Source organism: Bos mutus, chromosome 4 (genome assembly GCF_027580195.1).
Source record: "Bos mutus isolate GX-2022 chromosome 4, NWIPB_WYAK_1.1, whole genome shotgun sequence".
Classification (NCBI taxonomy): domain Eukaryota; kingdom Metazoa; phylum Chordata; class Mammalia; order Artiodactyla; family Bovidae; genus Bos; species Bos mutus.
Genome location: NC_091620.1, coordinates 17955965 through 17980846, shown reverse-complemented (window position 1 = coordinate 17980846; position 24882 = coordinate 17955965). Strand labels below are relative to the sequence as shown.

The 24882-nt window shown below is 62.1% G+C and overlaps 1 protein-coding gene across 1 annotated transcript in view; it reads right to left on the bottom strand.

The window, feature by feature from the left end:
* Positions 1–2470: 2470 nt before the first annotated feature.
* LOC102284377 (SCO-spondin) overlaps positions 2471–24882 on the bottom strand; it is a 51605-nt gene continuing 29193 nt past the window's right edge. Inside the window, 47 exon segments of the mRNA XM_070368768.1 lie at positions 2471–2583; positions 3220–3370; positions 4753–4883; positions 5127–5187; positions 5323–5418; positions 5728–5757; positions 5759–5946; positions 6247–6293; positions 6420–6562; positions 6662–6789; positions 6888–7090; positions 7241–7379; positions 7777–7893; positions 8038–8196; positions 8502–8780; positions 9087–9133; positions 9386–9510; positions 9752–9882; positions 10812–10979; positions 11583–11927; positions 12114–12160; positions 12250–12402; positions 12672–12918; positions 13016–13147; positions 14001–14168; positions 14339–14548; positions 15047–15202; positions 15348–15389; positions 15954–16177; positions 16452–16612; positions 17166–17332; positions 17662–17861; positions 17965–18061; positions 18326–18529; positions 18846–19016; positions 19109–19300; positions 19413–19459; positions 19985–20154; positions 21145–21224; positions 21387–21557; positions 21644–21850; positions 22064–22116; positions 22656–22750; positions 23149–23294; positions 23498–23629; positions 23919–24089; positions 24260–24306. Coding sequence (XP_070224869.1) covers positions 2561–2583; positions 3220–3370; positions 4753–4883; positions 5127–5187; positions 5323–5418; positions 5728–5757; positions 5759–5946; positions 6247–6293; positions 6420–6562; positions 6662–6789; positions 6888–7090; positions 7241–7379; positions 7777–7893; positions 8038–8196; positions 8502–8780; positions 9087–9133; positions 9386–9510; positions 9752–9882; positions 10812–10979; positions 11583–11927; positions 12114–12160; positions 12250–12402; positions 12672–12918; positions 13016–13147; positions 14001–14168; positions 14339–14548; positions 15047–15202; positions 15348–15389; positions 15954–16177; positions 16452–16612; positions 17166–17332; positions 17662–17861; positions 17965–18061; positions 18326–18529; positions 18846–19016; positions 19109–19300; positions 19413–19459; positions 19985–20154; positions 21145–21224; positions 21387–21557; positions 21644–21850; positions 22064–22116; positions 22656–22750; positions 23149–23294; positions 23498–23629; positions 23919–24089; positions 24260–24306 — 6601 coding nt within the window. The 3' untranslated portion in view covers positions 2471–2560.

Sequence of the window (24882 nt, the reverse complement as noted above, 5' to 3'; positions counted from 1 at the left end):
GAAGTAACAAAGAGTCAGACACAACTGAATGACTAAATTGAACTGAATTGATGGCAGCTTTATTCATAGTAGACCAAAAACAAGGAAGTACTCAACTGTCCATCAACTGATGAATGCGTAGATAAAATATGGCATATCCACACAATGGATTACTATTCAGCAACAAAAGGGAACAAGCTGTTGGCACATGCTGTAATATGAAAGTGTGAAAGGAAAGGAAAATAAAAATGGAGTTGGTATTGCCAAGAGAGCTCTTGAAAATGGAGCTGAGAGTCCATTAAGGACGTGTGACTTATTCATTTCTCAGCCTGGGTGGAATCTGATCTTTTGACTTGTTGGCTTGGGGAATACAGGGTCTTGTTGATTTGTTGGTTTGAGGAATACAGGGTCCAGAATACCTTCCAGAAACTCAAGATACTAACCAGACCCTTACCCTAAAATATGATCATCTGTTTACTTCTTGGATCCACGGACAAAGCAATGTTGCATGCTATTTTAGTTAACAATAATTGTTGCTGCCATCAAGCCATCAACAACTGTAGCCACAGCCCCATGGTGTACCCTGAGGGGATTCAGGATGGAGGAAAACAGGGTACTGACCCAAATAGTTAAGATGCATAGGTAAGGGATAATTTCAATGAACCCAGACTCTTGCATCTCCCCATACATAGAAAAGCACTACAATCATTAACTGGAGATATCAATATTTTGTGATTAGCAATAATCAATTGATGTTTAACTACATTTTTTTTTTCCTCAGAAAAATCTCCTATTATTCCTCCACTGCCTCAGAGCTGTCTGAAAGGCTGTCTCCCAAAACATAGTCCTCAGTAAGGGCTCCAAATAAAACAGGCAATTTTTAGGTAGCGTGTTTTTCTTCCGTTGACAGGCCTTCTTTAAAATGACTCCTGATTCTTAGTATTAGTAATATGCTCAGTCATGTCTGACTCTTTTTCAACCCCATGTGTAGTCCACCAGGCTCCTCTGTCCATGGAATTTTCCAGCTAAGAATACTGGAATGGGTTGCCATTTCTTACTGCAGGGGATCTTCCCAACCCAGGGATTGCATTTGCAGGCGGATTCTTCACCACTAGCACCACCTGATTACTTATCGACAACTATTTTCTGACTCACATCAGACTCAATCCACTCTCTCCAGGCAACTTTAAACAACCTCGTGGCTCTTTGTTTTTATTAGCCCCCAAATCTTTCTCTTCCTCAGAACACTCCTTCAGGGTTACCCGTATCCATGTCTCCTGAATTGTAATTCTTAAGGTTCCCAATACATTTATTTGCAACCTCCTGTATTATTTATTTTGCTTGACAGATGAATCTCAAAATCATCATGCTAATACAAAGGAGCCAGACATTTATATAAAGTGTCCAGAACAGGCACATCTTAGTTCAGTTCAGTCACTCAGTCGTGTCCAAATATTTGAGACCCCATGGACTGCAGCAGGCCAGGCTTCCCTGTCCATCACCAGCTCCCAGAACCTGCTCAAACTCATGTCCATAGAGTCGGTGGTGCCATTCAACCATCTCATCCTGTCAGCCCCTTCTCCTCCCACCCTCAATCTTTCCCAGTATCAGGGTCTTTTCCAATGAGTCGGTTCTTCGCATCAGGTGGCCAAAGTATTGGAGCTTCAGCGTCAGCATCAGTCCTTCCAAAGAATATTCAGGACTGATTTCCTTTAGGATGGACTGATTTGAACTCATTGCAGTCCAAGGAACTCTCAAGAGTCTTCTCCAACACCACAGTTCAAAAGCATCAATTCTTTGGTGCTTAGCTTTCTTTATAGTCCAACTCTCACATTCATACACGACTACTGGAAAAACCATAGCTTTGACTAGACGGACCCAATAAAACGGATTGTTTTATACAATCACTGGGCCTGGAGGTGGGAAGAATGTATCATAAATTGGCTTGAAATAATGCAAATGTTCTAAAACTAGCCTGTGGTGATGTTTGTGTGTATTTTCTATGAAAGTCAACTTTTATAAAACTTTGTGTGTTTTCCATAAGTCATCAAAGTGTAAACTCAAAATGGGTGAATTTCATAGGATCTAAATTATATCTCAATAAAACTTTTCAGAAGGAGGAAGAGAAGCAGACCTCAGCATGAGATGAATGTATCTTGCATGGAAATGCCTGCCAGAGCTGCAGCTGCTATCAGATGGGGTGAGGGATGGGACCTGGGGCCCTAGAGATGTCTCGTACCAGAAATCTTAAGACTTTACATCCCAACTGCTAAAGATGAGGAATCTGAGGTTCAGATATGGGAAGTGACTTGCCCAAGTTCACTAGCATGAGCGATTCGCAGAGGTTTCCCAGGTGGCAGTCCTTGTGCAGGTCCAGGCCAGGGCACAGAACCCACCCTCCCACCCCCACAACTCCCAGCCCACCTCCCCTCCCCTGTGAATCCTGGGATGCAGACTCTGTACACGGGCTTGCTGCCAATGTCACTTTATTTGGAATATGCTAGAACTAGAATAGGGGATGGGGGACGGGGCATGGGAGGAGGGGTCATCATGGCCAGTGCAGGCCTCATCAGGGAAGCCGTCAGCGCTCTGAGAAATCACCTCCTGGAGGACAAATAAAAGGGAGATGCGCTATCAAAAAAGGCAGGGTAATCGGGCTGGGAAGGGATGGGGCTGGAGAGAGGGAGGTGCTGAGCAAACTGGCAGGAGAGGAAGGGAGAGCCGCCAGGAGGAAGACCGCAGTCACGGTGAGCTTCTGCCCCAGGCGTTCTCAGCGCCCTTCCATCTCTTTCTCACCCCCCACACTGTGTGGTGGCCTCGGGTTAACGTGTACCAGGTGTTTATAGAGAACCTGGCACTTCGCATACAGCCTCTCACCAAGTCCTCCCAACAAGCCTGTGCAGATCGTCACCTGGGTGTAAAGACGAGGTCATGGAACCTCAACAAGGAAGGAAATGGATGAGCTGGGATTCGAACCTCATGTGCCTGACCCCGAACATCTGGGTTTAAGTGTGATTAGAGAACAAACCAACAAGAATGCTAAGAAGGGGAATGGAGCAGAGCAGAAGGACTCGGAGGAGGAAATTCCCGCGAGGGGCTGTCGGGTAACGCGCCCGGCCTGGCCAGCTCCTGGCCTCAGGTGACCCCAGACCCCGGCCTAAGCCCCGGCCCCGCCCCTGCCCCACCCAAGACCCCGCCCACAAAGAACCCCGCCCCTCCGGGAACCCCGCCCACACCCACCCTGGCAGGCGCTGCACTGGCAGCTGTGAATGACCGGCAGCACCACCAGCTCTGTGCGGCCGCCAGGGCAGCGCAGGTTCAGGATGCGCACCGGGTTCTCAGGGTCTAGGCGGTAGCTACAGCAGTCACACTGACTCTGCAGGTACGGCTCCTGGGCGAGAGGGAGCGGATGGCTGAGCTGGGGAGGGGCAAAGAGTTTGCCCAAGCCACCTGCCTTCCCTGGCCTTTCCTATCCAAGACAGCAGAGTGCAGGGAGAACCAGATCCCAAGATCTCAGCCCCCAGACCTCTTCGCCAAATAGGGAAGCCAGGCGGGGGCGTGTCACCACCAAGCCCCCAGTTCTCCAAGAAGCCCACCTCCTCCATTCCAGGCCCCACCCGTCTGAGCATCCAACAACTTGCAGGTTAAACGAGTGCTTTTTTAACACGCTCATCACTGCATCCTGGTAGCAGTGGGGAAAAACACGGGTCTACTTCTAAGTCTAGTTGAAGAGACAGAGTAGTAATTTCTGAACCTACAAATAATGAAGTCCTCAACTGCACAGTCCGATCCTAAATGCAAAGTGAGTTCTCACTCCAAAGCAGGCACTCTTGCTTTATGATTATACAGTAACTCTGTGAGTCCTGCTGAACGTTTGATTTAATTTTACATGTAATTCTAACTTTATTTTTAAGTAGATCATACATTCACACAATACCAAGTTAAAGATGGACAACAGAAAAAAATTCTCCCCAACTGTATCCCACTGCCACTTACTTTTTCCTCCCCAGAAAAAAAAAATGTATTAACTGTCCTCTCCTCACTCTGTGTTTTTAAAAAAAACCCAAAAAGTGATTTGAGAGGCATTTCCAGAAGGTTTCAGGAGTGCTCGGAGGAGCAGGAGAGTGGCCACAGGTTGAGGACCAGGTGGGAAAGCACCTTTGTCTTCCAGGCATAGGTTACTTTGGCCAGGTGGGCTGAGGCAGGGCCAGGAGCCGAGTGAGGCTCCACTATGGCTGGATGCCGGGCAGGTCGGAGCCACAGCTCTCCAGGCTCAGGGCTGGGGGAGTCAGGGTGACACAGGGCTCCTGAGGAGGTCGGCACCAGGAGGGTGAACGCAGAGCGGAGCTCTGTCTCAGTCTTCTGGGCAACGTCCAGGACGAGACTACCGTGGATAACATCTGCCCTTCAGCCTTCGCTAACTGTATCACGGGTTAACTCAGCGCCTCCCTGCCTTTCTCTGTTGTTCTGGCTGGCCTGTCTTGAGGGGCACAGTGGGCTGAAAAGTAGGTGCCAGGGGCTGTGTGGGGCCACAGTAGGGAGGAGCGGGACAAAAGCCCCAGGAGGGGCAGGAGGCAGGCAGCAGACTCCAGAACCCAAGCCCCACTGAGGTCGCCAGGCCACCTGGCTCTGATCAGCTGTAGGCCTGCGAGATGACTCTGTCGCTCATGTCCCCTGGGCTCTGCCTGGGTTCTGGGCTCGCAGCCGCAGGCCCTGGGTGTCTGCCGGTTGAGCTGCCTCCCTGAGCCGGCAGGCCCCCTGCCCCATGCTCACCTCAGGCAGGACGTTGGTGCTGGATGGGCAGTGCCCGCTGCAGTAGTTCACTTCCACCTGCTCTAGGTAGCAGGCGCCCTTGGTGAGGTTGCGAAGCTCCGTGAGGTGCCTGCAGGAGACGGGCTGCTCTTCTGTAGGAGAGGGGCAGGGCAGGGAGTGGACCGTGATAAGGGGACTTCATGAGGCAACAGAGCGTGGACCCGAGCAGGGCAGGCTGGGTGGGGTGGCCTGGTATTGTGACGCAGTGCCGGGGGGTCTTCACTCTGCTAATCTACGTGGTGGGGAGGACGGGGGAAGGTGGCCTCCCGAGGGCAGGGGGTGGGGGTGGGAGAAGGGCCCAGAGCAGGCAGGAGGGGCCCCCCGTCCCGGCGTACCTGGAGCCTCCTGGCGGCAAGTGGGACAGCAGCCTCCAGGCTCCTGCACGGCCGTCTCACCCTGCAGACGGAGGGGGCACCCCAGTCCGCTCAGGAGGAAGGCCCAGTGCCCCACACTGCCTGCTTGAGGCCCTGAGACCACCCTTCAGGGAGGGACCCAGGAAGGAGCCCAGGGCCACGGGGCTCAGGTGGGTACCTGGGCACAGGTGAGCGGGGGGCAGTGCTGGGTGCAGATACTCTCTCCGCTGACGCAGCGGCAGCTCTCACAGGCCTCCTGCCACTCGGATCCCGGCTGGGGAAGGGGGGCAGAACTTGCTCTCCACACCCCGCTCCCCATCACAGACTTTTCTGTTACCCAGCCCCCACCCCGAGCCCACCCAGGGGCCTGGCCAGGGCAGTGGCCTGAGACCAGCGTTGGCAGCAAGGGTTTCAGGAGGGAGGTGGGCCCCTGGGGGCCAGAGATGGTCCAAGTGTGCCAGCCGCTGGCCAAGCTGCCTGCTGCTGCGGGTCCGGGTACAGGGGTAGGAGCCAGGGACAAACCAGTAGTCCAGAGCCCTGGGTCAGGAAGGGCCAGGGGGCACTGAGGGCCACAGTGGCTCACCGGGTGGGGGCGCCCATGGTGCCAGCACTGCGCAGAGATCCACGGGCACGCAGGGGCCCTCCTGGCTGCGGAAGTGCCCGAGCTGGCACACACAGCCCGGGGCCTGCCTCCCACTGCAGTTGCCCTGGGTCTCTGTGGCGTTGGGTTCCCGGCACGTCTGCTCGCAGGGCCCCAGCTCCCCGGGGGCCACCTGCTGCCACGTTTCTCCGGGGGGGCACTCTGCCAGGGAAGACCACCCATCCCACCACTCAGGTCAGCCCTGGGTCCAGCCTCCACCCTCCCCCTCCCACACTGGGCACCCCAGGTCCCTCCCCGCTCCTCAGCACTGCCCACTCGGCTCCAGCAGCCTCCAGATATCCTGGTCTCCAAACCCACCTCTCAGCTTCTATCCACCCTCCCATATAGTAGTGGGGCCCAGCTTGGTGGCTGGAGGGTAGCACTGGCCCCTCTCCCCTCATCAGGGCAGCCTGGCCTTGGCTTTGGAGGGACCAGCAGGAAACTGGGCAGCCCACATCTCACCCTGACAGTCAGTGAGGGAGCAGCTGAAGGCTCCACCTTGGCAGATGCTGGGAAGACAAATGCTCTCTTCAGATGCCTGCCATGCCTTCCTCCCCACCCCCATTCTCAGCTCCCCACCCGTACTCCCAGCACCCCACCCTGACACTCTCCCCACCCACACTCCCGGCCCTTACCAGTGGGTGCAGTTCTGGGTGAGCAGAGTCCCTGGGGGCAGCTCTCGATGCTGCTCTTCAAGAGTCAAGGTGAGGCCCCAGGGCAGAGACAGCTGGGTGCAGGGGCACTCGGCAGGGGGCACACACGTGCCGTTGTGCAGTAGCTGAGGCGGGGCAAGTTCGAGTTACATGTGACCACCACTCCTGCCCCCCCACCAGCCTGGTCCCCGACTCGAGAGTCAGGACACAGCGCCCGAACCCACCTGCCCTCTGGGGCAGTCACAGCCAAGCTGGCAGGGTTCCTGCATGCAGGGGGTGCCAGGCTGCAGATGCGAACAGAGGCGCGGGCACGAGACAGCGCAGGCACTGAGCACCTGGCCGGGTGGGCACTCTGGGGGTGGAGGGGAAGCAGAGAGTGAGGTGGAGTCCAAGGGGGGTCCTCAGGACAGGCCCCAGGCTGGGCAGGAACCTACCACCCTGGGCACTAACCAGGGCAGGGCTGCAGGTTACAGTCCTGCCGTTGCTCCGTGTCCTGGGCCTGGCACGGTGTCACCCCGGGGCCCTCCTTGCAGCTCCGATGTCTTTTGGTGGTGCCCCCACCACAGGGAGCAGAGCAGTTGCTCCAGGCTGACCAAGGCCCGAGGGTTGGACACTCATGGGAGGAGCACGCCAGGGACCCGTTGACACAGGTGCTGGGGGCAGGGGTGTGCAGAAAGGGCTCAGAGCCCCGAGAGTCAGGGTGAACAGCCTTTGCTCCCTAACAATGCCCCATTCCTTGAGCTGGCCCGAGCCTCCCACCCAAAGCTCCCCATCCCCGTGTAGCCATTGGAGAGCATTCGTACCAGTTTCTGCAGTCCAGCCACACCACCTCAGCCGGGGCCAGCGCCCAGGAAGCGTTGGGGCTGGGGAGGCCGCAACGACAAGAAGACACAGGCACACAGTGCCCATCCTGTACCAGCTGGCCAGGGGGACAGCGGCAGCCTGGGAGAGGGGGTGGGGGGACAAGCAGGATGTGGCAGGTGCACACGGGGAGCCCTCTCTCAGCAAGAGGGATTCCAGTGCCTAGGGCAGCCCTGGTGTGCCCTTCCTCCCGCCCCTCCCACAGGATCAGGCCTCTCTAGGCTGCCCCGTGTGTGGAGACCCACCTTGGGGACCTCTGAGGCTGCCCCAGAGCACCCCAAGGACACAGCACATCTTGACCAAGGCTCACTCAGTCAGGACCCCAGCTGGTCACTAAAAGTGACCCAGGGATCCACTCTGCTGCCCTGTAACTCATGACCCAGCCGTCCACCCGCCCCAGGTCACAAGCTCTTGGGCAGCAGGAGGCAGTGGGCTTCCCCAGAGTCCCTGGGCCAGGCGGTGGGCATGGCCTGGCCACCTGGGCGGCATGGTCCCTGCAGACACTCCACGCGGTCCCAGAGGTCAACACAGCTTCTTGGGCACTGGTTGGCACAGTCAGGGGTGGGCACGGTGTCCTGGGCCTCACAGCTCTCTCCTGCAGACCAGAAGGTCGGAGTCTGAGCTGGGGTGTTCTCGAGTCCCCAGCCTTCCACGGGCACCTCCAGGGGCTGAAGCAGCAGCCCCCACCCCACCCCAGAGGCCATATCCCCGGCCCCTCTTTCAATGCTGGATCCATTACCTGGGCAAGGCCCCATGTTACAGCTCTCAGTCTGAGCCCATGGCCCCCGGCAGCCTCCTCCAGGGGGGATCCCGGCCTCTCTCCAGCGCAGCCGGAATCCCCCACTGCAGGGCACCTGGCAGGGGCTCCAGGCCCCCCAGGGACCCCACTGACATAAGTCTGGGGAGAGAAAACGGGAGTCAGTGTCCAGGCCCACCCCCCGCCCCCTGGCTCCCTCTGCAGCCCTGAGCCCCCTTCCTCCTCTTCCAGCTGCTGCCCCCTCCCAACCTCAAATCCAGCAGACCCTGGAGTCTAGCAGGAGGATGAGCCAGCCAGCTAAGGGCCCCCCCACCAACAGACATGAATAGCTGAGCCCAGCCCTACCCGGCCAGGCCCCGCCCCTTGCCAGACCCCGCCCATCCCCAGCCCCACGTGGCCCCGCCCCCACGGGCCCCGTCCCCACGTGGCCCCGCCCCCCCCATCACCTTGGCAGGCTCCAGGGTCTGGACAGAGGCGTTGTTGGCTGAGGGGCACAGTGCAGAGGTCTGTGTCCCCGGCCCACGGCCTCCCTGTCTCAGGGTCCAAACAGAGGCGGTGGCGGTGCTGCTCCGAAGCCAGCGTGGGGGCCGAGGTGGGGGACAGGCCAGCTGTGTCCTGGGGCCAGCGCTCCTCTAGGGCAGCCCTGGAGGCAGGGGCCAGCAGGCCGAGGGGCAGGCAGGGCCCACAGGGTGACCACTCAGACCAGCCGCTCAGAGGCAGAAGACCTAGGAAGGGCGGCTTGTGAGCGTCCTTCCCAGGGACTCCCCCCACCAGACCCAGAGACCACAGTGGATGGGGAACAAGAGGCTCCTGTTGTGACCAGAAAGTTCCAGAAACAGGAGAGCTGGAGTAGGGGGACCAACCATCCTGGTTTGTCTGGGACTGTCCCAGTCCTAGAAATGAACGTTCCAAGTCCCACTCCCACCCAGTACTGGGCAAAAAACCACCCCCACCCAAGTCCTGGGCAGAAATCCAGCCCCCTACCCGAGTCCTGGAAAAAGAGGGACAGCTGGTCTCCTCGGTCCAGTTACCTTGACAGCCTTGGCTGGTGCACTGTAGCTCCCCGCGCTGGCATTCACTGTGGGAGGGGGTGGTCAGGGTGGGCTCCAGGAGGCAGGACCCAGCCCAGAATGGTGGGTTGGTGGGTGGGGGGCTCATGTAGGGGTAACCTGGACTCTGGGCTCATTTGGAGCAGGGGGAGGCTGGGACCTTGGGGTTCTGCTTGGCCTTCTCTGCGGGGGTCAGGCCACCCTGCGGAACCCCTCCTCCTCCCCGGTCCAGTCCCTGGTCCCAGGCCTCTGGTGCCACCTCCCTCACCCCCAACACTCACCACTCTTTGCAGCCCAGCTGCAGGCGGTCCCCGGGGGCCAGGGTCACCCCAGCTCCTTCTCCTGAGACGTGCTGGCAGTTACACTGTTCTGGGGGTACGCAGCCTCCGGCCTGCTCCAGTAGCCCCTGTGCAGAAGGGAACAGGGGACAAGGCCTGGTGGCATCTCATCGTCACCCTAATGCCCACCCATGCCTGGCCCCCAGCAGGTGCCGTGCATGCTGCCGAGTCAATGGTGTGGGCAAACGGCCGCCTGGCAGAATGTGCAGTGCTGTCCGGATGAGAGGTTCGGAGGGGAGGGTAGGAGGTGCGGGAGAATGGACAGGGGACCCCTCCTCCTGGGGCATCTCCCCTGGCTCCACTCCTCACCTCAGGGCAGTAGCAGCCAGGCTGGCAGGGCGGCAGGTCCTGGCAGAGCCAAGGGCTCAGGTATGTGGCACAGAGTCCAGTGCAGGGGGAGCCACAGGCCTGGAACTCGAAGGGAGGTGCACAGCTGTCCTCTGCAGGGGGAGGCAGGCAGGCAGACAGGCTGGTGCATGGTGTAGCCCAGAGACACCGTCTGCCCCCCAAACCCAGAGGGCACAGTGCGTGGTCCCGTCACCTCCCCTTGAAGTCACCCAGTAAGAGTGCAGGATACTGCCCCCCTGCAGTAGGTAAGGGCAGACCAGTGTTGCCCCATCCATGCCCACTCAGTCCCTGTAGGCACCTCCAACTGTTTGGACCCAGGAGAGCCAGCGGGCCACAGGGGGTTCAAGCCCTGGCAGGTAGCTCCCAGGATTGGCAGGTGGGAGGCAGAGGGGTGGAGATGGAGGGCAGCTGGAGTAATAAGTGGGCAAAGACCCACCATGCCTGGGGCAGATACCAGTGGACACAAAGCCACAGCTGGGGGGCTTCCCTGGTGGCTCAGTGGTAGAGAATCCACCCGCCAATGCAGGAGACACAGGTTCGATCCCTGGTCTGGGAAGCTCCCACGTGGCAAGAAGCAACTAAGCCCGTACACTACAACTATTGAGCTTGTGCGCTAGAGACCAAGAGCTACAACTACAGAGCTCATGTGCTGCAACTACTGAAGCCCACGTGCCTAGAGCATGTGCTCTGCAACAAGAGAAGACACCACAGTGAGAAGACCAAGCACTGCAACTAGAGAGTAGCCCCCACTTGCTGCAACTACAGAAAAGACACACACACACAGGCACAGCTGGGAAAACCACGGTGAAGGCTTGTGGGGCAGGGTGGGGGCAAGGGTGAGGCAGGGAGCAGCTGGAGCAGGGTCCCAGCCAAGGGCAGAGTCCGTGCAGGTGCGGGCAACCCCTCTGAGGACCTGGGCACCCTGAGTATCACTCTAAGAGGAGCTGGCGGTGCCCCCTGGGGACCCCGGGAGGCCCCTGCCAGGGTTCGTCTCCCCAACTCCTCACTCCCGGGGCCTCACCGGAGCAGTTTCCCGTGAGGCAAGGCCGGAAGTGGCCGTCCAGTCGAGTGCAGGGGGGGCCCGCTCCGGCGCCCCCGGGCGCGGGCCGCTGGTGTCGGTAGCGCTGCTGCACCAGCACCTCGCATGAGCACCGCGTCCAGCTGCTCCAGCTGCTCCACACACACTCCTCTAGGGACCAAGTCGGGCCAGGGCTCAGCCAAGGGCCTCTCTGAGCTCCCCAGCCTCTCTCCCACCCACCCTCCCCTCTCATCCCAGCCCCAGCCAACACCCTGAACAGGCAAAGGGCCAAAGGAAGCCAAGAATTCCGAAAGGTCCCAGCTGGCGGGCTTCCCTGCCACCCAGCAGTGAGGGTCACATGCCACAGGGCTCTAAAGGACTGATGGTGGAAGAGGGAAAACACTGAAAAAGTCTTGAGAGGAGGTGCATGCTTGCTCAGTCACTCAGTCGTGTCTGACTCTTTGTGACCCCACAGACTGTAGCCTGCCAGGCTCCTCTGTCCATGGGATTCTCCAGGCAAGATTCCTGGAGTAGGTTACCATGCCCTCCTCCAGGGGATCTTCCCAATCCAGGGATCAAACACAGGTCCCCTGTGGCTCCTGCACTGGCAGGCAGATTCTTTACCATTGAGCCACCTGGGAATCCCTTGGGAGGAAATAAACAGACGTATATTTTGGGGAGATAATCTGGAACTTGATTATAATAATAAACATTCTCTGGATCTTGTGCAGGTAGGAGACAGAGAAGGGGGCTTCGCTTCTGACGCGCACTCACCCAGGCAGGGCCCCGCGTAGCAGGCCTGGGTGTCCAGGCGCGGGGAGGTACTGTTGCAGGCGGGCTCAGCCTCAGCCAGCGGGCAGGGGCAGGACGCAGAGCGAGAGGCCAGGCCCGGACCGCAGCTGCGGGAGCAGGGCCCCCAGGGGCCCCAGGAGCAGGCGTCTGGCAGCGCCGGGCAAGGCCACAGCCCGCAGCGCCGGCTCTGGGCATCGGGACCCAGGCAGGGGGAGCCCCCTCGGGGAGGGGCCGAGGCCACACAGACCCGGGTGCGGACCTGGTTTCCACCTCCACAGGAGACAGGGCAGTCAGACCAGGGGGACCACGGCGTCCAGGCCCCGAGCCCTGCAGGAGGCAGCAGGGAGGTTAGAGAAATCAGAGGAGCAAAGAGGCAGAGGGTTGGACGGGACCCTCAGCACACAGGGGCCGGCGGTTGGAAACACGGCGGGAGGGAAACACAAACAGAGCTGATAAGCGGAGGCCAAGGTGGAAGGCTAGCAGGGTAGGGGGTTTGGGAATGAACCCCCAGACCTGCACACTCGGCGTCTTCACATATGATGCCCTCCGGGGTGCAGGAGCTGAGGGAGGAGCCCAGACTCAGGGACCCTGCTGCCCAGCAGCATGGCACCCTCCCCTGTCTGCCCCCCGCCCCTGCCCCAGGGCTCACCACTGCTGGCATCCATCCTGCAGCCAGCTGTCCCCCAGGGAGCGGGGGCGAGTGCCCTGCAGGCACAGGGGTGGGCACGGGGACTGAGGGCAGGGCTGGCTCTGGGACTGCTCCTCCCGACACTCCGGGGCCCACGAGCCCGACGTGGAAGACCTGGGTGGGGCCCCGGGGCGGAGAAGGTGAGAGATGGTTCCGGGCCCTTCGTCACGCCTCCCACCGCCCGTGGGGAAGCCCAGCGCAGGTGTGGAGGTGGCTAAGGAAAGTCAGGGATGACCAGGGACCAAAGCCAAGGCCAGGTCACGGGGTGGCACAAAGTCACCGGCGGGGACAGGATCCAGGAACCCCGGCAGTCCAGGAGGCCGCGTCCAGGCTGCGGGAGGCCCCGGTGGAGCGAGGTGACACAGGCTGGCCCTGCCCCATACCGGAAGCGGCTCTGCTGCCCTGTGGGCCCGCACGAGCGGCTGCAGGGACTCCAGGTTGACCAGCGGCTCCAGGCGCAGTGGGCAGGAGGCGGGCAGGGCTGGGTGGTGCAGGAGAGCTGCCCCGCCCGGCACGTGCAGTTGTTGCAGGCCTCCTGGTGCTGGCTCCCCGGGGCCCAGCTGTGGCCCTGGGCATCCGTGCACTCGCAGTGCCCAAGGGGCACGCAGCCGCCGTCCTGCTCCAGGGACCCTGCGGGGGGCGGCCCTCCAGAGCTGATGCCCCCGCCCCAGGGCCCCCCTCTGCCTTCCCCCTGAGCTGCCCTGCCGTGCCTGAAGGGAGCACCTACCCTCGGGACAGCGGCAGCCCTGCTGGCAGGCCTGGTCCTCCTGACACACGATCCCCTCCTGGAGGTCTGAGCAGCGGCGGGGGCAGCGGTTGGCACAGCTGACCACCTCCATGCCTGCAGGGCAGCCCTCCTCTGGGCAGACAGGAAGACCAGAGTCAAGAGGCCCTGAGCCCTGGGACTCGGGAACCCTCCCCCTGCCCCATGGGGGCCACCCTGACCTCCGTGAAACCGTATGACCCATCCCTCCCCTCCCCCAGGCTGGTGCCCAGGGAAGCCTGGGGTCCTGGGGAGACCCTGGGGGTCCTGAGGACACACTGAGTGACAGTCAGTTCCTCTCACTGTGAGTGCCCAGAACCTAGCCTGCTCCTGAGAAGTGTTTGTGAGGTGGACTGAATGCGTGCATCTAAAAGCCAGCATTCTCACTTATGTGGCTCCTTTGTGTTCATCCAGAGAAGGATGGAAGGGATGGGGGGTGATCAGTGTGGGGGGTGGTCCTAATAGAGGTGGTGGGCCTTAGAGTACAGGGTCCATAGGGTCAGTGAGCTTGGAAGTACCAACTTCAGAAGGAGCTGGAGCTCGGAGTGGGGGGCAGGGGTGACAACCTGGCTGGCTCAGTGGACCTCCCAGGCACCAGGTATCTCAAGACTGTTATCCTCAAACCCCCTGAAACTCTTGACCGGGTGGTTCCAGGAACTGAAGCGGGGGGGGGGGCGGGTCACAGCTGAAAGGATGAGCTCTAGTCCCAGGTGGGGGTGGGCAGTGGGGGCGGATTGGGCAGCTCAGCCCTAGCCACTGGTAGTCCTTGCCCAAAGCCCGGGCCCCACCACCATCTGCCCTTGTGGGGCTCGGTTTCCTTCACTGGCCGATGAGGTAGCAGCCTGCCCCCCATCCACATTGCACAGCGATGTGGGGGGTGAAATTAGAGGAGGGGGTGGGGAGAGCTTCGCAGGGAGCAAGGGCAAGAGGGCTGTCACCACTGCCGTACCACAGGGCGTGGGATTGCAGAGCCGTGCGTGATGCCTCTCCCCAACACAGGTGGCGCCGCCGTTCTTGGGTGGGGGGCTCGAGCAGCTGCGGCTCCTCAGGGACCGGCCCCCTCCGCAGCTCCGGTCGCACCAGGACCAGGGGCTCCAGCGTGACCAGCCTCCGGGCACTGAATGGGCCAGAGAAGGGCTGCACCAGGGGTCTGGCTCAGGCAGGGACCCCCACGTGTCCCCCGAGCCTGGGGCGAGGTCCCACGCTGGAGATGGAAGGGCCCGGGGTCGGGTGGGGCACTGATGCTCAGGAAGGGCAGTCTGGCCAGGCGCTCACCGCCCACCGCACCTGGGCAAGCTCGCAGGTTGCAGAAGCGGCGTTCCTGGTAGGCTGTAAGCACGTCAGGGCACCAGTGTCCACCGGGCCCTGGGGGGTGGTAGGCCCGCAGGCGGCGCTGCTGGCCCACCCCACAGCTGCGGGAGCACGGCTCCCACGGGGCCCAGGCAGTCCAGGAACAGTTCCCGGCCTCGCAGCCAGGGCCCGGGCACAGAGGCAACTCTGCGGGCGGGACAGGACGCCGCTGAGCTGCAGCCAGCCCCCTGACCCCCACCCTCCCCGCCCCAGCTCAAGTGCCAACCTCCTCAGCGGGGGCTGGCTATGCCCCATCCTGCCCCCCTTTCAGATCTGACCCTGACTGTCGTGTGGCTTTGGCAACCGGGCCTCGGTTTCCCCTCTCTCGGGGTGACAGTGGCGCAGGGCGGGGAGACAGTAGTCCCAGACTCCCAGGGTGGCTGAGGGATTTGGATGGGACCTTTTTAGGGGGGAGTATTTGGTACCCACATGAGTGAGGATGGGTGGAAGGTGTCAGGGCTCTCCAACAGCCGTTGGGGTTCACAAAGAAGGCCCAGGGTCAGGTTGAGAACTCCGTATTTGCACAAGGAGTATTAGATGTGGGGCTTGGGGCTGGACGTTGGCTGGGGTTAGAATGACGCGTTAGAGGGGAGGTTCAGGGTCCAGACCCGGGGCAGCGTCAGAGGTCAGGACCAGAAGGCACACCTGTGCAGGAGGGCAGGTTGCAGGGGCGTTCCTGGGAAGTGGCACCCCCAGTGCAGTTCGCCAGGCAGAGGCGGCTGCGGCTGCGCCAAGCTGGGTGAGCCGGGTCTGTGCAGGTGCCGGAGCAGGGGGACCACGGGGACCACAGGCCCCAGCCGCCTTGGGTGGGGAGAGGAGAGCCCCAAGGAGTCAGCCCTGGGCTCCTGGGCTCGAAGCAGGGCTGGGGAGGGAGGAGACCCGGGGCTTGCTCTTCCCCAAGAGAGGGGTGCAGGGAATCGGGGTGGGAACCTGGGGAGTCTGATACCTGGAAGGCCTGTCGCTGGCTCCGCCGTGGACCCTGCAGCCCCTGTGCCAAAGGAAACCTGTTCAGAAGTGTTTCCCAGACAGAAGTGCATGAGGCCGAAGCCTCAGGGCCGGTGGTCAAGTTCCCCAAACCTGTCCCTCTCTGGTTCAGCCCAGACACCCCAGGCCCCCAGCACAGCACTTGCTCATAGTAGCAAGGCCTTTGCTCAGGCCATGCCTGATTCCTGGCATCCCTTCCTCCAACGCTTGTCTGAGTCCTCTCCATCCCTCAGACCCCCTCAGATGCCACCTTCTCCAGGAAGCCCTCCTAGACCGTACCCCTAGGAGAATTCTCAACCTCCCCCATTTTCCTGAGCACATGCATTCTCTTACAGGGCACACCCCCCATGCTGAAATGGGTTATCTGAGCCCCTGGACTCCAAGGTCAGGGTCCTCACTCTCCTACCCACCCCCCCACACACATTCGGCAAGAGTTCCAGAAATTTGGTTGAATGTATCTGAGCAGAAGAGAAACACTAAGCTAGACCCAGAGCGGGGACAGGGATGGACAGACAGGAAGGGACAAAGGGCCAGCCAGACGCCTCCCACCCCGCCCCCCTTCCCTCACCTGGGCACTCCGGGCTGGGGCAGTACTCGAGGTCCCAGTGGGGCCCATGGCAGCCCTGGCCACCAGGAGCGGGCGTGGGGCGCACACACTGGCGGCTGCGGGTGCGGGTGCCCAGCCCGCCACAGGAGCGGGAGCAGGGGCCCCACGGACCCCAGGGGCCGAAGCCACCAGCAGCCTTGGAGCAGGCCTCCACGGAGCAGGACAGCTTCCCGTGCACACAGGAGCTGGGGAGAGGGTGTGAGGATGAGGGGCCGGCAGCTCGGACCCCAGGAGAAAGGGGTGCAGGCAGACACGTCAGCCCCCAAGGGCGAGGAGACAGAGCTAGGGTGAGCCTGGGGTCAAGCAGCTGGGGCGGGGGGTGGAAGAAGGGGTGCAGGGCCGCCCAGGGCCCCTCGACACATCCTCTCACCCCCTAACCCTCAAATCCCCGCCCCAAATCCCCTACACTCTCATCATCCCCCTCAAATTCTCCCCACCCCAAATCTCTCACACCCTCACCAGTTGTGACAGCCTGTACGGAGGCTCTGACCCGAGCCCAACTCATCGCCAGGCCCAAGAGGCTGACCGTTTTCTCCCAGAACAGACAGGTGAGCCCCCAGGTCAGCACCAGCAGCTCCTAGCCCCTGCAGCCACAAGGCGGTGAGCACACAGGGGCACTCCTGGGATGGGGGAGAAAGTGCAGAGACACAGGCTGGAGCCACCTGCCATGGGCCAGTCCTGCCCCATCTCACCCCCATGGACATCCTCGGAAGCGGGATGGGGAGAAGGAGATGGGTGGGAAAGATGCTCCTGACAGCTCTGGGTCCTAAGACTGCACTTCCAATAGCAAGTGGGACTGTGTACCTGCGTCAGGGAGCTGACCATGAGCAATGTAAGGCTATGGCTTGACCAGAGCTGGCCAGGCACCTTCCTGATCAGAGCACTTAGCCAGGACACGGCAGGATCAACAGAGGCCATTTACAGGATGGAACCCGTGAGAGGAGAGCAAGGGAGGTGGAAAGGGCCTGAGCCAGGAACAGGGACTCCTGTGTTTGAGTCTACTCTGCTGGGAACTGTCCCCGACTCGGTGTGTCCCTTCCCCTGCCTGGGGGCTCAGGGCCACCAGCTCTAAGTCAGGACACTTAGAGGCCGTCCAGAGGCCACAGGGTCTGCAGAGGCAAGAGCTGACGGGGGAGGGGAGGGCCCTGGGCTGCTGGCAGGGGGAGTCCTAACCTGGACACAGGCCGAACGGTGCAGGAAGGTGCCCTCGGGGCAGTGACAGCCCTCCTCGCAGCCAGCGGAGAAGCAGCCCACCTGCCCCGTGACGTGGGCGCAGGAGAAGGGGCACCCTTCGCTGGGCTGACATTCACGGTACAGACGCCCAGCCGGGCAGCCTGCCTCTGAAGGGAACCCTCAAGTGAGCACCCGCACCACACCGCCCTCGCAGCCTCCTGTGCCCACCTCCGCTCCCCCCAGTGCCCATCGCCTCCTGTGTCCCCCCGGAGTCCTGCGGACCACACCCTCCCTGGGCCGGGCCCTGGGTCACACCCTCTCCTACTGTCTCCCCTGCCCCCCAAATCCACCTGCTTCCTCTTCTGTTTGCCCACCACTGGCCTGGGTGAGGGGTGGCATGTGGCGATGGGGTGGGAGAGGTCAAAAGGCAACCCATGAGTCAGGGTCAAAGGCCAGGATGGGGATCAGGAGTGACAGAGTCCGGGCTGGGGCTCACCTCTGCAGACCTGGGTGCGGCAGGTGCGGCTCTGGCGGGCAGGCCCGGGGCAGGGGGGGCGCGGGCAACGGCGGGAGCGCAGCTGCTCCCCTCCACCACAGGAGACGCTGCAGTCCTCCCAGGGGCCCCAGGAGCCCCATAGCCCCAGCCCTGAGCAGGCGGGCACCTCCTGGCACTGAAGGATGCCTGCCACACAGGTGCTGGGGACAAGGGTGGGCTGTTAGAAGACAGGGCCCTGCCCGCTTCCCCCGGGGCCCTCCTGCCCGGCTGGCAGCCCACACCTCCCTGACGCTCTTGGCTCACCAGTTGTCACACGGCCCCGTCACCACCTCACCGGGCTCCAGGCTCTCCCAGGAGCTGAGCCCAGACCCCGCAGAGCGGCTCTGGTTCTCAGGGATCCCTGAGGGCACAGGAAGGGGGCGGGTGCTTCAGATGGCTCAGCCAATCACCAATCCTGCTCAGGGCTCTACCCCGCTGTCTCCACCTGTGGGGACCCAGGTCCTGGCGGGCGGAGGACACAGAAGCCCCAACAGGCACCAGCCCCGGGACGTGGGAGTTGCTCATTCCTGTCCCACAGTCCCAGGCTGGCCCCCGTGGGCAAAGTGGCAGGGGCCAGGCGGGAGGGCACTGCTGTGCTCGGGGGCGGGCTGGGGGAGGCACTGACCCATGGCTCCAGGCTGGTACTGGCAGCGGCACTGGGAGGGGGTCACGCAAAGGCCGTCCTGGGACAGCTGGCCAGGGGGACACCCACAGCGGGGCTGCTGGCAGCCCATCGAGTCTGGCTGGCACTCGACCCCAGGGGACAGGTCCTCGCAGGAGCGGGGGCAGGGCTGCCCACAGGGGAGAAGATCCTGGCCACCTGCACAGTCTGCAGCAGGAGGGAAGCAGAAAGGGTGGGTTTGGGGGGTCCCACCCTGGGGGGGGGCGCGTCCAGAGAGTTGGGTGACCAGCCCTCCTGCCATGCCCACCACCTGCTAGGACCTTCACTTGCCCAGTTCAATGGGGTGAGTGCCCTAAGGGCTCTCCCTCAAAGAAAGTGGTATGCATGTGTATATGTGGTGCGGGCTGGGGGCGGGGGTGAGGTGGGGGGGCGGGTCAGATGCAGGGGATCAAAGGTCAGAGGCAGCATCTCCCTAGCCTTACAAGCCACCACCACCACCTGCCATCTCTGCAGAAATCCTCACCCGTGCACTGAGTGGAATTGCCCTGGCAGGGGCGACTCTGCCTGTGGCCCCCAGGGCAGGGCCGGCCTCCCTCAGAGGTGGGGGGCCAGCTACATGCTCGGCTGCGATGGGACTGCCCCAGGCACACGTCACAGGGAGACCACGGTCCCCACGGGCTCCAGGCTCCATCCACTGCGGCAAAAATACAAAAGCATCCCTTTGCCTTGGGAGGCCCGAGAGGTCCCAGCCCACTGGGATTAGTGCCGCCTGGTGGGGCATCTCACCTGGGCACTCGGGGGTGCTGGCACAGGTCTCCCTCTGATGCTGGGCCCCCGCCTCCCCTGCCTCCCCGGGGCATGGGGCCCCGCCATGCTGTGGAGCCGGGCAGCTGCAGGCCCTGGAGCGGGTCCTCGTCTGTCCCTGGCAGGGCTGGGAGCACGCTGTCCACTCTGACCATGGGCACCAGGCGCCAGGCACTGTGGGGGTGAATGGTGAGCCCTGGGGTGCAGCCATCCCTCCCCCGGTCCCAGCCCTCCCTGCGCCCCAGGACACTGCTTTTTCTCACCTCGCTCTGAGCAGGGTACATACCTGGGCAAGGCAGGTCTGTGCAAGTGAGCTGGCCCTCGGAGCAGGTGCTGGGCAGGGCACGCAGACAGAGAGAGAGGGCAGCTCATTCGCACCGTGCCCTCCACACACACCCCTCCCCGTCTGCCTCCCCTTCCCCTTTCCCCCACCTCCAGCCTCTGAGGTCTCAGTCCCCTCCCCACTCTCCAGCACCTCTAGTCCCTGCTCCCTGACCCACTCCAGGCATGCCCAGGGATCCTGCGGACTCAGTCCTATGGGGAAGTGACCACAGGTCGTCTGCGGCTAAAGGAAGCCAGACAGCAGGAGGAAACACCACACCGCCACCCCCTGTCCCCTCAAAGCACAAGCCCAGCTCTTCAAAGTCTCCCAGATCCCCAGAGCTGGCTGCCTCAGATTCCCCACCTGTCAGACCAGGGATTAGGGTACCTGCTGCATCTTCTCAGAGCTTGTGGGAGCCTAGTGTGCATCAGCTGAGACCGGGAGAGCTCAGGTGTGTGAGATACGGAGTGGACTAGCCCTGCCCTCACCCGTGGCATCCTGCCCGCACGCCGCCCCTCGCCCCCACCGGCCCTCACCAGTAGTTGCAGCCGTCAGGCTTGGCCAGCTGGGCCCCTGGACGGTGCCGCTCCCCAGTCAGCAGGTCCAGGCAGCTGCAGTGACCGGGCTGCACGCAGACGGTGCCGTCGGCACTCAGCACCTGGCCTGGGGGGCAGTAACAGCCGGGCTGGCAGTGCCAAACGCAGTGCTGGGGGACAGGAAGGGAGGGCCCAGGTCAGTGGAAAGCCGGGGGCGCAAGGGGACTGCTGCGGAATGGAGGGGGGCGCCGGGAGCCACGATGAAGTGAAGAAGGAGGCTGCGGGGGTGGGGAGGGGGGCGCGGCGGAGAGGGGTGCAGAGGGGAGGAAGTGCGATGCTCCAGGTCATAGCTGTCTTTTCTAAACACAGTTTATGCCGCGTTTCCACTGGAGTTTCTCCTCCAGGGGAGGAGAGTGGGGAAGGGACAGCCTGCGAGGAGCTTCCCTGAATGGAGTATCCTCCAGACGTTGGGCCCCGTGGAGGGTTGAGTGGGGACCAAGGCAGATCTCCTAGGACGAAGGAGCCGGGGACCGGAAAGCTGGCGGGAGCGGCGGGCGTTTGGGAAGGCGCCGGGACTCCCTGGGAGAGGTCGGGACCAGACACCGTGTCCTGGTCCTCCCGCCTCCGTGTGGAGCCTCCCGTCCCCCTTGGACAGGCCCAAGCAAGGCTTCTCAAAGCGCCGTCCCTTCGCCCTAGCTGTTTGCTCCAGCATCTTTTGACTCGGGGCCGCGTCCTCGCCACTGCGCAGGCGCCACTGGACCGCGCCCACCCCCGGCGGCAGCCGGCCTGGGTCCCTCTCCATGGTCCTGGACTGGCCCCTCGCCCCGGCAGGCGCGTGCGCACTCACGCGCGCACAGGGCCAAGGTCTGCGCACCAACGCGCCTGGGCGGGGGGCTTCGGATGGATGATCCATCAAAAGGACTGCCCTTTTCCTGTGCGTTCCTGCTGTTTCTATCATAAAACGTGTCAACCGAGAAACGTATATGCTGTGTAAGGACGACAAGGGCTGCTGGATGAGGCTCACTCCCGCTGCTGTCTAGAATCAGGAGCCAGGCCGGCTGGGCGCTGACCCCTTTTCTTCCCTCCAACCGCGGACGGCCCCAGGTCAGAGGGGCCATACCTGCCGTCCGGCAATGTGACCGTCAGGAGCCCAGACTCACCACGAGGTCATCGCAGGAGCGAGGGCAGGGAGGGCCACAGGCGCTGTACTCCGCCCCTTCGATGGCGGTGCAGTTGGTCACTGCGGAGTGGGTGGGGTGGGGGGGAGGAGGGCACCCGGGTGGGTTGACAGCTGTGCGGTTCAATCTCACGCCCCTCCACCTCCCTGCTCGCCTCCCCAGAATGCCCCCCACAGCTTTCCCACCTCTCCTCCTTGACCCCCACCGCCGTCCCTGGCAGGTACCTGGGCATGGCAGAGCCTGGCAGGCCGCCCCCTGGGCCCGAGGCCCCTCGCAGTAATCCCCCAGGCCCTGGGGTGGGGGCTGATCACAGGCTCGGCTCCGGCTCCGGAGACCCCCTCCACAGCTCCGGCTACAGCTGGACCAGGGTCCCCAAGGGCCCCAGCCTCCAGCTCCTGGGGAACAGAAGAGGAAGCAGTGGCGAGGGGCTGTGCTTGACTGGGGCAAGGTGGTGGGCACGTCTGGGCTCCACAGGACTCACGGTCACACTCTGGCAGGAGGCAGGGCTCCTCCTCTGCCTCGGGGCCTGGGCAAAGAGGGGGCACCGAGGACAGCAGGAGTGGTGGGGCCATGCTGGACAGTGCCCCACCGGGGGGCCTGGTGCAGAAGCGGTGTTTATGGCGCCGGGCTGGGCCACAAGAGGCCGAGCACTCGCTCCATGGGGTCCAGGGTGACCACGTGGGCTGACCTGGGGTGCGCAGCAGGGAGAGGCAGAGAGGACAGAGCAATGGAAGGCCGAAGGGGCCCAAAGGGCGAGGGGCAGGGTGCATAGGACAGGCCGCCCCCTCCCTGCCCCCCTCTCCCAAGGGCTTTCCTCCCCAGTGCTACCTCCCTCCCACCCCTGCACAGACCCACTCTGGCAGGGCAGGGGGAGTGAAGTCAGGAGAGGCCCCCTTCTCACCCTCCTTACAGGGCCAGGAGGTGCAGTTAGTGATGAGCCCAGAGACACAGGAGCTGGTGGAGAAGCAGCAGATGGTGGGGGAGCTCTTACAGGCTGAATGTGTCCCCTCAAATTCACATGTCAGAGCCCTAACATGTGAGCGTGACTGCAGAATTGTGACCTTGTTTGGAGAGGGGGGTCTTTGCAGAGGTGATCAAGTTAAAATGGAGCCGTTAGGGTGACCCCAACACAATGTGACTGCTGTCCTTCTACAAAGGTACAGACAGAGGGGATGTGAAGACCCAGGGAGGAGATGGCCATGTGAAGCTGGTGGGAGGGATGCAGCCACAGGCCAGGGGAGGCCAGGAATTGCCCACAAACTCCACAAGATGAGTGGGACTGGGAACAGCCCCAGCAGACAGAGACAGGTGGGAAGAGGGAGACTGATGAGGAGGGGGCAGGCGAGGGGCACACGCAGGCTTACTGAACACTGTGCCTGTGAGAGGGGGCGTCTCTGTGGCCCATGGAGGCCAAGACTCCCCCACCCCCAATGTAGAGGAGAGACAGAGGGTCCTTGGGATCACAGGGCCGTTGCAGGGGGCGGCATCCTCACCAATTCTCACATGGACGAAGCACAGCACTGCCTGGGGGGTGGAGGCGTCCCCCATAGGTGCAGGGGCAGTCCCGGGTGGGCACGCACACGTTGTTCTGGAATCAAAAACCCTCCACTGCCTTCTGGTTTCCAGCGCGTTCTGCCCACGCTCCCCCAAAGCAGAGCTCAGCACCCACCTGGCAGGCACCCACCCTCAAATGTCACGGATACTCCTTCCAAACACCCATTTCTTCCCAATTTCCAGCACTGGGTAAATGCACACCATCAGGTGCAAGGGCCATGGGGAGGGGCATGGACCCCCAATTTCTGGGAGAAAAGACCTGATGGCCACTCACCCAGGGTCACGTGCTGGTCATGGAGCTGGCAGAGCAGAACCACGTGTCCCAAGTTCAGCACTCTGTCCTCAATCCTGCAGGCTCTCCCTCCCTCCCGCCCCACACTCTTGGCTTTGCCCCTGCCCAGGCCCTGAGGAGGCCAGGCAGGGGACACTCACCAGCAGGAGCATCCCGGAAGGGCAGTAGCAGCCAGGGTGGCAGGGCTGGTCAGCCCCTCTTGGGGCGCTGAGCTCTGCACAGGACGCAGGTCCCTGGGCACAGTCCAGCCACCGCTTGCCCGGGGGACACACACCGGGCACTGGCCCTGGGGGACACAGGTGGACAGCTCAGCCCAGGCACGTTCGATTCTCCCCCAGGATCTCCCCCCAGGGGGAAGGCATCAGCTCTAGGTGTGGCCGGGAAGGTCATGGGGTTCCCCGGAAGCTCCAAAATAGGAGTTCCTGGGGGGACAGGGAGGGGTTGACGGAGCTCTGGGAGGGGTAGGGAGGAGAAGGTGGGTGCCCTCACCCGCACAGGGCTGCAGACCACAGGTGGAGAAGTCCACGGGGCTGGGCCCGCTGCTCCCTCGGGTGCGATTCCGGTAGCCGCCCCCACAGGGCACAGAGCATGGAGACCAGGGGCCCCACTCCCCACCAGGACCTGGGGTGACACCCAGGTCACTGCAGGCCCTGCCCGTCACACCCAGGCCCCCCGGTCACTCCACCCCCCGGATCCCAGGCCCCAGCAACCTCACACCCACCTCCGGACACCTCACCCCTCCTCAGGAGGCCCCAGGATACCACCTGGAACAGGGCTTCCAGGGAGGACCCCTCTTAGAGCTCCCGGGGAACCACACCCTCATGCCATCTCCTTGGGCAGGCCCTTGCACCTGTCCCGGGATCCAGGGCAGGGAGTCCCCAGGTTTGAGGACCCTAGTTGCGGCTCTCACCTCCGCATGGCCGCAGGCTGCAGAATTCAGCCTCCATGTTGGGGCCCTGGCACGCAGCCCCCCCGAAGGCAGCAGGGGGAGCTGTGCCTGCCCGGAAGCGCCGCCGAACGCCCACGTTACAGCTGCGGCTGCAGAGACTCCACGGGGTCCAGGGGCTCCAGCCACAGGCCACTGCCAGGGTGGGTGTGGGGGAGAGACACGGGATGTGTGAGACAGGTCAAGTCCTCCCTGGACCCCAACTTCCTGAGGGCACCCCCGACACCACCAGGTTGATTACTGAAGGGACCAGAATCCCTGAGACCCAACCACTGCCAATTCCTTGGCCCTGAGTATGGGGGTACCTGGGCAGGGCTCCAAGGCACACACCATCTCACCAGAGATACAGGTGCTGCAGAGAGAGGACCCAGGGGGCCACAGTCAGCCTTCCCCTTGCACCCCTGTGTACCTGCCCCCAGGGAGAAGAGGCCGGGACGCGGTGTCCACCACACAGAAGAGGAACCCGAGGGTCTGGGAAGTAAAGCAAGTTGCCCTACATCCCACGTGGAGTTCGTGAGTGACCAAGGATTCTCACCCAGCCTCCTCCCCCAATTCCACCCTCCACGAGCTCCCTGACACCCCCAGGCACCATGCTGCCCTCTGTCCCATGGTTTTATTGCCTTGATAAAAAGAATTTGCCTTTTTGTAATTTTATTCCATTTATATTTATTAAACACTGTAGAGATGGTTTTGAGTGACTCTTCCAGGCCAGTTAGGAGCTACTCAGAAGGAGTAGATACTAGTTTGAGTCTCCTGGATTTCTCTTTTGAGGTTTTCCTCTTTGTTTTTCTCCAGTAAATGTTTCAAAACCCACTCCTCAAAAATGTTGACATTTCAGAAAAAAAAATCTAGAAAGGAAAACGAGAAAGGGGCAGGGGAGAGAGGAAGAATGAAGGTGGGGATTGGGGGAGGACCAGGACATAGAAAG